The following is a 13,621-nucleotide window of genomic DNA, read 5'->3' on the forward strand; positions in this document are numbered from 1 at the left end:
GCTGTACCCTGGCCTCTCTGCTCTTCCCCCCCCCCCTCACACACATACACACAAACCCACTTAATTTGCAGCCTGAAAACTGAACTCTAAATCCATCTCTAATCGCAGGTCACATTCAGCACTCTGACAGCCCTGGAACACCCACATCACTCTTTGACACATTCATTTCCACAAGCCCCCTCCTCCTCGTCTCTTTTTTCCATCTCCTCTCGAGTTCTCCGGCTTTTCTTCAGGCTGACAAAAGGCCCCTGATTAAACCTGCACCTTATCCAGCCCCTGCGGTGAGGAGTTCAGGCGCCACACGAGTCGCGGCAGCAGCCTCACGCTGGCTGCCTCGCATGCTGTCCCATTTCGCCCCATTCTGGAAATTGAGCGGGTCTTGAGGGCCTTCTGAGCGGAAATAAAGCAAGACTGCATCTCTGCCAGGATCAGCCTTCATTCCAAGGCTTTTCTGGGTTGCCATGTTTTCGCCAGGATGGTGCTGGTAATTCATGTGTATAGCGGAGTTGACAGCCTTTATATACACCCATGCACAATGTGTATACCTTCTTCAACATGTCAGGTTTGAAAAAGTATTGCAAGCTGTTTGAACTGTCTTTCAAAAGCAGAACACTCGATAGGCGTCTTTTAATGGGCTGTGGGTGAATGCCATCCCCTTTAAACTAGAACGACTAAAGAAACATCCCCTTTATTCAACCTGTCAATCACAGATCCCTTGTAAGAGAGAGAGCTACATGTGCAGATAGAGAATTTATGTGCAGGTAAAAATCCTATAGTTAGTGCTTCAAACTAAAGCACAGGTTCTGCAGTATAGTGAAACGGAATGGCAGCGAAAAGAACATCCTTCTGTCACAGTCCAATCCTACCCAGATCGCTGGATGGAGGCTGCTGATCGGGGGCCATCCATAATGATTTTACCATCTTCTTTTTATATCCAGATATGTTCGTAATCATCCTTCTGCACACTCGTTATCATTCATGGCTGCCTCCGAGTGTTTGACAGTGACAAACTCCCAGCAGGAAAGAGACGTGTTGTGTTGGCTGCAGACCAACCGTTAGATGGGATAAAATCACCCCCCTTTGCCCGGGATGGGATGGATGTATCCAAGAGGAATTTTGTCACTGCCTTTTGTTGGAGTGACAGAAAGACAGATACAGCCACTCGTAGAGGGAGAATCTGTATTTGCTCAAATAGGATGCAGCAGAGATGAAGAAGGAAATTGGTAAAAAAAAAACTTCAGTTGGACTGCGACAAAGCAAAGTCACCCAAAATAGTAAATATTTTTGATATGCTTAATTTCTATCATGGTGAGTTATGTGCGCTGGTTAAGTGTCAGGTGAGATGGCTCGCATCCTCTCGTCCAACGCTTGCACAGAAAGAAATTCTCATAAAAACATCTTGTAAAAAGGTTATTTTCTCCCTCACGGCTCCTCAGCGGCTACATAAATTTCGTCCTTTCCCGTCTGGTGCAGTATTTCCTCCTGTGACCCCATTTCCTGTGTTGATTCTCACTCTCGATGTCATTAAATGATGTTTATGAAGGAAAATGTCACATGTCTTTTAAAAGACCATGAGCGGCTTCTTCCCCAGTAGCTCTCGCTCACAGTTAGCGACCTCATGAATTACCAGGAAACTGATTCTTTTACAAGGTATTTTAATTACCATGTGTTTATTTTTGACCTGTTTGTAAGTTATGAGATTAGAAGACGGGTACAGGGGTTGTTATGGATACAGAAGTGGTTTCATGTTTATCCCAGGAAATTAAGTTATTTGCTGCCCATCACAAGATCCCAGAACCCAGATCATCTCCTCCTTACTTTGTCTGACATCACTGTACAATCCAAAAGATATTCAATAACAATGATACAAGACGGGAAAACAACTATGCTTAGGATAAAAACATGGATATATACAGTCAATTGTGAAAATGCCTTTAACCTAGATGCAATACATATTCTGTTGGTCGATTAATAACATTTATTTCACCACCCCTTGTGTCCATGACTGAGAAGGTTTGATGGGGGACTTGAACATCTGACCTGTTTGGTCCAGTTCCTGATGTTAATATGGAACATAAACAATATAGGCTGGTGTTACAGCTGTCAATTCAATTCGCTTTGAAAATGGTTGTGTTTGGATTTTGAGTAGATGTGTGATTTCCACGTGAATTTAAAAGCTAAACTATCTTTGAATGAATGTGGTTGTGATGTTAAATGATTAAATGAGTGATTTACATAATTCATCATCTCATTGTTTCTGAAATTAAAGCACAGATCAAGAGTTAGAGTCCTCTCTCTGGTTCTGTTCTTCTCATGTTGTGGGTCGGGATGTTGCTCTTGGATGAACCTCTGACCAACCAGTCTGTTTTCCTTTGTTGCTTGTCCTGATAGCAACATACAGGCATTCTACCTGCACTACAGTATTGTCCTAATGAGGCGTCAGAGGGTTGAGTAACCCTGTGTTTTCCAACACTGTGTTTGTGAGACATCAACTAAAGTTTGGACTCCTAACTTTAGAAAACTTCCAAGGCTTTAATACCTTCCATGCTTTATTTGATTAGCTTAATCTGATATATATCAGACATGAATACCGGTGTGCACACAAATCTGATTAGACGTGAAAGCAACTGGAGCCCGACTGATTTATCGGATATGAGCCTTTCACAGACGGTATCAGAGTTTACGTTTGTTGATATGCACCATCATGAAATATTTTACTTCACAGAACAAGCAATGCAAACAACATAAATATAAATATATATATGAAAACATGTATGTTTACATGTTATGTAAAAAAAAAGTTAAACAGTAAAATATCAAACCTCATTTTCATTTCTTTATCATAAGGGAGGACTTTACTAGGAGTGAGTTTTCTTGTGGCCACACAATATTTTTCCACCAATGTCACCAGGGGGCTCTGTAATCCAAAATGTTTTATTCCCTAATATCAGCTGTTACATCGGCGCAAAAAGTCCACATCAGTCTTAGATGTGAGATCCCTCACGCTGTGCTGAGGTTCACTGAGATGCCAAAAAGTTTCCTTCTGCCCTTTCATAGTCTCTGACGTCTCTCCCCTTGCTGATGGACGTTTGCATTGCGTTATCTGAGCTGTGTTCAGCTTTGTATTATATGCGTTATCAGTTTGTTTGGGTTTTTGTTGCTCCTCCGGGACAACAAAAGAATTGCTTTGGCATTACAAAGGGAACACGTCGAGGGAAAAGCGTTGAGGACAGTTGAACCTGACAACACAGTTGTCCTCATTATGGCATTCATGAGCTACTGATATAAGCACAAGCTGTCTAATCCTTTTGCTGGAAATGCTACCTGCTTTGTGCTGTGTGTACAAAGATATGATACAGATTGTTGTTGCGATGGGAGTTGATTGTGTGTCCCATCTTTGAACTCGCTTTATCTCATCTGTGATGTACACTTCTACACTTGAGTGACAGCGGCGTTTTGTGGTGGTAGCTGTCAGCCAACTCTGCGTGTGTGTGCAGCAAATAGCAGCAAATCCCCTGACTCGGATTCACTCTAACCTTTTCAGGTTTTCAGGAGAGCTCTTGTTCGTTTAAATAAACCAACAACCCGTCCACTGCACAGGGAGGTCCGGGCAGGTTCCTCAGCGGGTGTGAACAAGGGTCACGAGGCCTTTAAATAGTCATGAACATCTGCGGACGGGACGAGCGGGACGGCCGTCCTCGTCCACTTTGCCACCTCGGTTTACTGTCAGCACTTGACTTCCCCTGCTGTTGGCTGCCAGCGGAGAGAGCGAGCCGCCGCAGCAACCACAGGGGAGCCTCTGAATTCCAGAAAAAAAGAAAACGCATCTCCTCCTCAAACGTGGCGCACAGATCTGAGTGCAGCTTCTGACAGCTAAGGTGGCTTCTTAAAATACACACAGAGTCACACCACGAACAGCAGAGCTCAAATAGTCCCGTTGATTGGCAGCTGCTTGAGAGAAAGATGTTTTTGTGGCCCTGTGTGTGAAGAAGGCCATGTTAGATCATTACTGGAACAAGTTTTATTTAATGTACTTTTTTGGTAGTGTTGGTTTATAGTCGATTGTGATTGTTGTTGTTGTTTTGAGTGTGTGTTTGTGTGTGTGTGCGGCTTCTCTCTGTAGTAGAAATGTAAACAGGGAGTTGAGACTCTGTCCCTTTATGTGAAAAGACAGACGCTGTGATGATGAGAGCGATGTGTCTATTTGTGCTTCTGTGTGTGTGTGTGTGTGTGAGTGTGAGTGTGTGTGATTTTTCTTGTTGTTTCTGTCAGAGGACGTCAATTTCTGCGTGTGATTTATTTTGACTTGTGGGAGAATTCTGTAGCCTCTGTCCTCATTTCGGATGCGGTATCAAAAGAGTCGCATTGAATATAGTTTTCAACAAAGTTTGTCAAAGATAATGATGATGATAGCGACGCATGTGTATTCATCCTGACATTGTGTAGCTTTGCTTTCAAAACGCTTTTGTCTGTCACTGTTTGTTTTTTGTTGGCCTTTGCAGTGATTCTTGAAAGTGTTTGTCTCTCTCTGTCTCTCTCTCTCTCTCTCTTTTTGTGTGTGTGTAGTCTTGTCTCACGGTTTTCTCTTGTTGTGTTTTTCAGTCACCAGACGCAGACGACCTGCTGGGACCATCCAAAGATGACAGAACTCTACCAGTCACTAGGTGAGAAACACACTCAGTCCCTCGTGGTGTGGATTTTATTTCCAAACATCTAAGGATCTTTGGAATACTCTAAATGTCTTTTGGATTTGTGCCGCCACCACAATGCAATCTAGGAAGCTGATTCTGAAAACAGATGTTTTCATCTTTAATTTTCTAAATGTAATGCGTCAGTGCTCTGAGCACCACAAATAAAAGCGTCTCTCTTCCGGCGTGTTGGGATGGAGCCAACATTTCCAAAGATTGATTTTTCAGACCATGGGCCAATAAATCAAACTATTTACAGAGCAGACATAATTTTCTTCACCTTTTCACTGATGATATATTCATGCATGGAGTTCGTACTATATCAGAATACTGTTCAAAGTAAAATAAATTATTTTAATAAACAAGTAAAGTAATGTCAGTGCACTGATCTTTAAAAGGACAATGGGCCTGTTTCACAAAAGCATTTTCTGAGCACCACACGCACACAGATCACAAATGATCGTCACGCAAAACCAACATGAGAGGAAACTATCCAATGTAATCCTCCGGTCCTATGAGAGCTGGTTTCTGGGTCGGGGATCAACACGCATCCCACAGATCTAATTCTCGCTTGTCCGGTTAGTTTAGTCTTTACATTTAACTTCTTTAAAATCGCAGCCTGATCGTTTCCCTCTCTCCCGCTTCCTGCTAATATCCGTATGTATGTCCGCGTCCCTGCGGGGGGGGGGCCCGTATGACTGTTCATAAACGAGCAGCCGGATAAGTAATAAGCTGTGAAACTTTGGGAGCATTCGCTGTAGGCCAGCGGCTCAACAAATAGCACCGCACCCCACCGAGACCCGAATCACTAACCTAATTATACAGATCACATTAGCAGCCGCTGCCCCTGTGGACAATAACTAACAGAGACTCGGCTTCCACTGAGAACAGAGGTTCTGCTTGTTGATGCCCAGTTGGAAGATTTGTTTTGTTGCATTATATTTCCTGATGTTCTGCCTCTGTTTTGTTTTTTTTGTCCTTCATCTGTTCATGTCTCTGTCTCTTTCCCTGCCTGTAGCGGACTTGAACAATGTGAGATTCTCAGCATACCGAACAGCAATGAAGATCCGCCGACTACAGAAAGCACTGTGTTGTGAGTAATACACACACACAGGCACACACACGTGCACGCACACCTTATATCTGACAGTTGTAGTCCACTTCTTTTGAAGTCTGGGTGGAACAAGGGGATGAGGCGATGATTTGGATCTTTGCCAGACGCTTTTCAGAAGAGAACAGGAGCCAGGGATATTTCAGTTTTAAAATTGCAAGCACAGTGTGGGGTGTTGTTTTGTGTGTCTGTGTGTCTGTGTGTGTGTGTGTGTGTGTGTGTTGTCCATGCACAGTCACAGCAGGTGCTTGTTTTAAGCCTGTTGATCAGAGACTCACTGGATGGGCACAGGTGGGATATTTGATTTTGGCTGTTTTTTTTTCATTTACAACATTTTTCAAAGCGAGAGCTGCTTTTTTATTGGTTATAATGGAAGCTTTGATGAAGGAAGCTACTTATTTCAGTCTTGTGCGGCTATCAACCCCACCTGTACACACACACACACACACACACACACCCACTCAGAGACTGCAGGTGTATGCTGACTCCCCTCTCATGAGGTTTCAACCAGCACGGCAGCAGCTACTTGGGCCCCGTACAGTGTAATAATGGTGACAAATGTTAACCATTAACCAGCTGTTGACACCGATACAGCAACACACACTGCGAGCCCACACTGCTCATTTACATCCCGCTGTTTGCAGGTAATTTGCTCTGTGTGCGTGTGTGAAACAAACGGATAAAATATATCCCGGTCTCAAGTGGGCGTGTGCAGCTTTTCCAAATGTGCACCTGGATGTTCGTGGGAACCAAAGTGCGTTGTTGTGTTTTTTATGTTTGTTAATGAGCTTGAGTGATTTAGGAGTTTTGGTTTCCTATCTCATATTGCCTCTCTCTGATTGCATGCATGCGTTTGTGGCGGGAATGCATTAGCCTGAGTGATTTCGACTTGGGGCGCTGCAATTCAATTTCATCCATTAGATTAGAAGAGTCCCAAAACTGTTCTCTCTGTGCGTGCGTGTGTGTGTGTGTGTGTGTGCGCGTGTGCTTGTGTCTGATTCCATACGCACGTACACACAGAAGGATCAGTAGTTATTAGTTATTAGCCTGGATTCATGTGGAATCTTTGCTTGGAGACCTGAGTGGGCTGTATGAAAGTGTGTGTATTTTATTGTGTATGTCAGAGAATGATACACACACACACACACACACTAACAAACAGGGATACTATAAAACGGCTAATTGGGTTAAGTCTGTGCCAGGGGGCTGGAGGAGCACAAATGAGCTTGCGTGGCATCCCGCTAATGTGCCAGCCTCTGAGCTCCGTCCCTGCGTGTGTAGTGAGAGAAGTTTTGCTTTCTGACAGCATGGCTGCCCCGCTGAGCTCCCTCCACGTGGACACACTCCAGTAATTAGTCCTGTCTGGGGGAACGGTGGGTAACTTAAGGCAAGGAGCCGCAGAGGAGGTGAGAGTGACAGGAGCAAATGAAGAGAATTAACTGAGGAGAAAGAGGTGAAAACATGGCCATTCAAAAGTGGTGAGTTTTAGTATTTTTCGGGGTAAATCTGAGGTAATATGGTTAGATTTAGCCCTGAAATTAGCTAATGCAGGAGTTTGTCAAAATATGCTAGTGCAATTTATTTTAGTGGTAACGAGAAGGGCTCTCTGAAAACACACAGCCCTGCCAGGACCGATGTCCTTTCTCACCATGTCAAAGCAGTGTTTCCCATTTATTATCTAAACTGTGGCAGGCCAATATATTCTAATATATCCTGCCGCAGATTCATAATGAACCAAACAAATTGACACTCTCCTAATAACATTAGAGATTTTCGACTCGCCCTGTCGTCCATAAAGTTTTCACTTTCCACGCAGACGGCCAGACCTCCTCGTTTCAGCTGCAGCGGTGCAGGTAGCATTCAATACAGAACTTCTCTTCACGCTGTAGTCGGTGAATCTGTCACTCAGAATCTATAGCACATTGGGGGGGGGGAGTTCATATGTCTTCCATAGATTAGATTAATTCTTTGGGAAATGCTCCACCATAATTGAATGGGTGCTTTCTTGGGCTGTGTCTTAGTCCTCCACAAAATTGAAAAGAAACGTCGTTTTTGTGTACTCCTAGTGATAAACAAACATGGTTATATTCCATGTTACACTGTAATTGTTGTGATTTTGGTCAAATTTCTTCATCCAATATAGCCGACTGCACACTGTGCTTGTGCTTTACCACCTGGAGTCATGTTTTGAACAGAGATGAGGTGCTGACCTTTCCACTGGACCTTGAATAAAACACTGATTAAGATTCTAATCAGGATCTGAGCTCGCCCTTGATGGGTCTGTAAACTCATATTAAAACCACTGTGTCCTGAAAGCATATGATCTATTAATGTGACTCTGTGTTTTGAGAGCACAGAACATTCACTTTTAATTCGTCTCAGATCTTCTTTAACACGTCGAGGAGCATCAGTATCTTGATGGGAGACAGATTAAGGCAGATCACTGACCTAGAAAAGGTGAAATAATCTCAGCCCACAGGCAGATCTGCTGCTTATTTTCAGAAAAATAATATTTCAGGAGTCAGACTGGAGCAGTTCTCAGCATATATATTCCACAGCTTTTCTATTGGTGTGTGTTTGTCTCTGGCACAATCGGCTGCATCGCAGCTGCAGAAAGTGTAATTTACTTGATCAATGTTACTATTACTCGTGGTTATCTCTCTGTGTCTGTGTCTGTCTATGCAGAAGTTTAATAGTGTTGTCCCAGAGGACTTGATTAGCCAGTTTTATTAAATATTTCACTTTGCTCTTAAGATAAGTCAAAGCTGAAGAATAGAAGATAACCGAAATCTGCTTCAGACATTGATTTCTAACAATCCTTCCTTTTGTCATAGACGTAACCAAAAATTAAATTAGAGGAAACGAGAGTCCTTTGTCTTGCAGGTTTTTGTCTCGTTTGTCTTTTCTTGTTCAGATTTTCGTTCTCGTGTTAATATTTCACAGCAATGATCCGTCTGTGCTCCCCGCAGACTTCCGTGCTTTGTTGTTATGAACTATTTAGGACAAAATATCAGTCAAGTCTGGGGTTTGAAAGTGCCTCTAAAAATAGTCTGCTGCTGAAAGCCCAATGAGCAAGAAGAGAAGGTTACTGATGGTTCTAATTTGCCTTTTTTTTGTCTCTCTGTCCCATCACTCCTCATGGGGTTTTTTCTCTTTTACATTTTTCCTTTGTTCCTTCCGTCTGTTCTCGTTAACCTCCTCCTGCTCTCCTCCCTTCTTCCCTTTCACTTCTCCTAATAATTGTCATTTCTGTCTCCTCATTGTTTCTGCCCTGTGGTGTCCCCTATTATCTTTTCCATCTACCCCCTCTCACCCTTCCTCCTCCTCCTCCTCCTCCTCCTCCTCCTCCTCACCTACAGTGGACCTGTTGGACCTCAGCGTGGCACAGAACACCTTCGAGCAGCACAAACTCACCAACAACAATCAGCTGCTCTCCGTCCCCGACGTCATCAACTGCCTGACGTCCATCTACGACGGCCTGGAGCAGGAGCACAAGGACCTGGTCAACGTGCCTCTGTGCGTCGACATGTGTCTCAACTGGCTGCTCAACGTTTACGACACGTACGTATACCCACTGCTCTGCGTTCAGCGCTGAGGATTATGCATCAGGCAGGAATTTGTTCCAAGTTGTGTACTGCCATCTACATCTTTAAATATAGTATAGTATATAGTATACAATTTCCTGAATCTGATTGGATGAAAGTGGCAGTGCCGAGGCTTTGAATTTTCAAATTCCCTTATTGTCGGTGCCATCTGTGCATAATGATGATGTTGCATAATAATTGTTTTGTACATATTTATAGACTCACGAGCGTCATATTCTGACATTGTCAACATGCTATATGCATCGACATGAGCGGTTGGCATTCAAATCGCTGTTGCACACTCTGTGTTTGTTTGGAAATTCACGTACAAATGGGCAAATATGCTCTGCACTGGTCTGAACAGCAGAAACACAAAAGTCTATTCAGGCTGTAAACATCTTATTTACTGGTCTGAACATTTTTCTGTGGCTGTACTGACGATGCAATTAGAATCTCGCTGGCTCTTTCACAAAGATGGAACAAAGGGAACATGCACACAATTAAGTTTTTTTCCAAGCACATAATGATTTCCTGTCGCATATAGTTCAGAACTGCACTGAAATAATCACATAATTACACTGGATATATAGTGGTAAGAAAAATATAAGTGAACCCTTCGGAATTATCCGTATTTCGATACTAAGAGCTAAAAATGGACACTCTGAAACCATTTCATCACCGAGGCCCAACTGTCCCCTTTTGTAACTACATTTAAATTCACCAGATCCAGGTTTTTAATATTTTTTTTGTTAAAATTGATTTAGTTTCCCGACCAATACTGCCGAATATGGTTAGAGCCTCATAGTTATAATTATGAAGAAATGTATTCAAATAATAGCATAACTTTAGCTGGAAATAGTATGTTAACTCTTAGGCTAATAAAGTCAACACTACAAAGAAGCAGGAAGTACTAAATCTAGAGTCCAATCAATTCAATCATTTAAAGTGTTCATTAGAGCTACATTCATTTATAAAAGATACTCAAACCTTATGAGCTAGTTATTCACTGGATGTATCCATAGAAGTAGAGAAGAGAAGATCTCAGCAGACACTTGATAAAGTATTGTGGGTTTATAAAGCTAGAGCGTAAAGCTGGAAATGGTCAGTCTGTCGCCTCAGACTTCAGTCCACAGACACACTCTATACATGGAGGTTTCATCCACTGCTACCACAGCTGCCTATTTGAGTTCACTGCTGCCAGAACAGGTTTGCGCTGTTATTAAATCCAAGGGCTCGCTGACTTTTCACCAGCACTTTTGAACGGTTTATTGCTGTTCTTTTCAAGAAAGAAATGCACCAAAGGCCAATTAATGAAATGAAGAGAGAAGGGTTCACATCCTTTTCTTCTCGCTACTGGACACAAACGTATAATCCCACAATAAAAACATTAACAGGCCTAATTGCCAGTGTTTGTGTGCTCTGCAGTGGCCGCAGTGGGAAGATCCGCGTCCTGTCCATGAAGATCGGCGTGCTCTCTCTGTCTAAGGGTCACCTGGAGGAGAAATACAAATGTAAGTGTACGGTGAGAAGGTATCAGCGGGTGGGAATATAAACACCCCCCCCCTCCTCCTCCTCCAAACAATACGGACCCAGTCTGCGGCGAGTCCATCCCATACTTCTCCGGTACAGCTGTAATCCCAGCAGTATTAATCAGGCTCGCCGAGAGCGAGGGAGAGAGGGCCGGAGAGCGAGTCGTCTAATTGGATGAGAGACCTCCTACGCGCTTCTCCTGTTTTTTTTATTTAATTTTCTATTCTGATTTATTTTGAGGATTAGGGAGCGTGAACGTCGTCTCCCTGCACAGGGACGAGACTCATTCTGTTTCCTGCGCTGTGGCTCGACTGCTTTATCTCTCTCTTCCTCCGCTGTCACTGCTCGCACCATTGTTCATCCATCTAACGGTGCCACTTTGTCTTCTGTCCTGTCTTACTCCTTCCTCCCTTCTTTCCCCCATCCTCATTACACCCCTCCGCCTCCTCCCTCTCCCCTGCCATGGCATGGACTCCTTGAGCCTATTCGTTCCACTGGCAGTTTCTATTAGCCTGAGAAGGGTATCACGCACGGTTGATTGCATCCCGCCTCCTTTTACTCTCTTAAAGTCTCATTGTCTTTCAGTCCCGTGCATAGAGCTGCACGGCAACCCCACACACATGCACACGTAACCAGGCAAGGTGCCATTTGCGTATGTCAAATGTAATTTCTTGGCAGAAAGTCGTGAGTTGGAGATGAGGGGGTTGAACCGTCAGATGCCACAAAGTGTGTGTGGAGGAAAGGGGTCATGAAACAGGCGCCTTGTCTTTGCATGTCACACACACACACACACACACATTCACACCCACACACACGACAGAAGCTAGCATCAGGGCCCGGTCTCACACAGAGATCAAAGTCAGCTGCAAGCGGAGCAGAAAGACCTGTCATGCCCTCCGTTTCTCCTTCTTCTCCCTCGCCTGCTCCTCCGCATTACCCTCTCTCCTCTCTTTGCTCAGTTTGTGCACGAGCTCCGGAGACGTTTCGTAACTTCTATCTGAAATACAGCCGCCGTAAGCACGCCAACACCGGCTGAGCCTACAGCACGTGTCAATGGGCAGGTGTCCACGTCCAGTACAGTTCTATCAGTCTGTAGGAGAATGTGTTGGCGAGTTGGAGGCAGGGAGCGGGAGATTAGAGAGGAAGAGAGCCCGGTGTGCAAGAAGTGAGACAGAAAGATAAAAAATGCATCATTTCCACGTGTCCTCCGTGCCACGCTTCACCCACATACACGCACTAACACGTTCCCTCCCTCTCCCTTCTATACTTTTATTGTTCTCCCTCTACATCGAGTGTATTTATACCCACACTGTATATTTTCCTTTAAATATCACCCACACGCTATGACTGTTTCCCTCACAGCCTCTCTCTCCTGTGTTTTCTTCGCCTCCTCCTCTCCTTCCCCCCCCTCCAGACCTCTTCAGCCAGGTGGCGTCGGCAGGCGACACGTGTGACCAGCGGCAGCTCGGACTTCTCCTGCACGAAGCCATCCAGATTCCGAGGCAGCTGGGGGAGGTGGCCGCCTTCGGAGGCTCCAACATCGAGCCGAGCGTCCGCAGCTGCTTCCAGCACGTACGTTCACATGCAACACGCAGAAAGCATCCCTGTGCTCAAACACACATCCGGAATAAATAAGCACAGCAGCTGGGGATTAGGTTTTAGTAATCACATATCGTTCTTAATACTGTACGCTCTACTGGCAGGGGAGGGGAATATATTTTTAGTTTTGTATTTTGGTGTTGTTGTTGCCAGTTGTGTTAAAAAGGACAAATGCACAACAACCCACATAAATCATGTTTTTTCCATCATATAAAGTCTTGTCAATCTTAGCATATTATCAATTAGAACACAGATACAAATGTATTATATTATATTGTAGGAGATTTGCCACCAATTAGTTTTGTTAGGAATTCTGCTCCCTTGGATATAAAAACCCAATGCATGTGTAGATGCATGTGTACATGTATAATGTATGTGGGTGTATGGATATGTTTGCCTGTCTGTATAGGGTATTTGAGTGCTCCTGTAAGACTCTACACTCCATCTATTCTATAGGTGCACTTGAGTGAGGTGAAGGTCTGGAGAAGGTTTGTCCTTTAATGTCAATTGCCAGTTATGGGTTGAAAATGGCAATGAAGTAAAAAAAAACAGATGAACAGATTAAATCACCAAATTCACCTTAAAAATGTGATCGAATACAAAAAGAAAATCCACTTATTAAATCTAAGTACATAAGGCCTCCGTGATATTGAGTGATCTGCCTGGACTATGGAATATCTCAATGTCCCGAGGTTAGTCCTGCGTGAGACCTGTCGAGCCTCAGCCCCCTTGCAAGGACAAGTGCTACAGATAATGGATAGTCGTGCAAACCATCTATTGGTAAGATGTGCAGCTCAGTGGGACTCTGCAGGTATTCAACTGCTTCTCAAGGAGCCTCAGCTTCTTGAAATGCTGCTGGGTTTTGCCGAGTTCATGCGTGGGTTATACACAATGATTGTTGGATGCACACAACATAGCTTTTATGAATTTATGTAAACAAAAATTGGACAGTAATCAATACTGCAATATGTAAAACAAAGTATTCAGCTCTGTGCTGCATCTTCCCTCAAATCAGTTTGTCATCAGATAACTGCAGTCGTCTCCGCATTTCCCGGCCATCCACCTCCTGTCACTCTCACGTCTATAAAAGGGTTTTAATATTTAAACTG

The 13,621-nt window shown here is 43.8% G+C and overlaps 1 protein-coding gene across 4 annotated transcripts in view; it reads left to right on the top strand.

Moving 5' to 3' along the window:
• Window positions 1-13,621, top strand: part of utrn (utrophin) — a 170,204-nt gene that overhangs the window by 121,447 nt on the left and 35,136 nt on the right. For all 4 annotated transcript variants that reach the window (XM_061091915.1, XM_061091917.1, XM_061091916.1 and 1 more), the window contains 5 exons: window positions 4,603-4,664; window positions 5,707-5,781; window positions 9,159-9,360; window positions 10,809-10,894; window positions 12,328-12,485. In XM_061091915.1, coding sequence (XP_060947898.1) covers window positions 4,603-4,664; window positions 5,707-5,781; window positions 9,159-9,360; window positions 10,809-10,894; window positions 12,328-12,485 — 583 coding nt within the window. The remainder of the gene's footprint in view (window positions 1-4,602; window positions 4,665-5,706; window positions 5,782-9,158; window positions 9,361-10,808; window positions 10,895-12,327; window positions 12,486-13,621) is intronic.

Source organism: Limanda limanda, chromosome 18 (genome assembly GCF_963576545.1).
Source record: "Limanda limanda chromosome 18, fLimLim1.1, whole genome shotgun sequence".
Taxonomy (NCBI): domain Eukaryota; kingdom Metazoa; phylum Chordata; class Actinopteri; order Pleuronectiformes; family Pleuronectidae; genus Limanda; species Limanda limanda.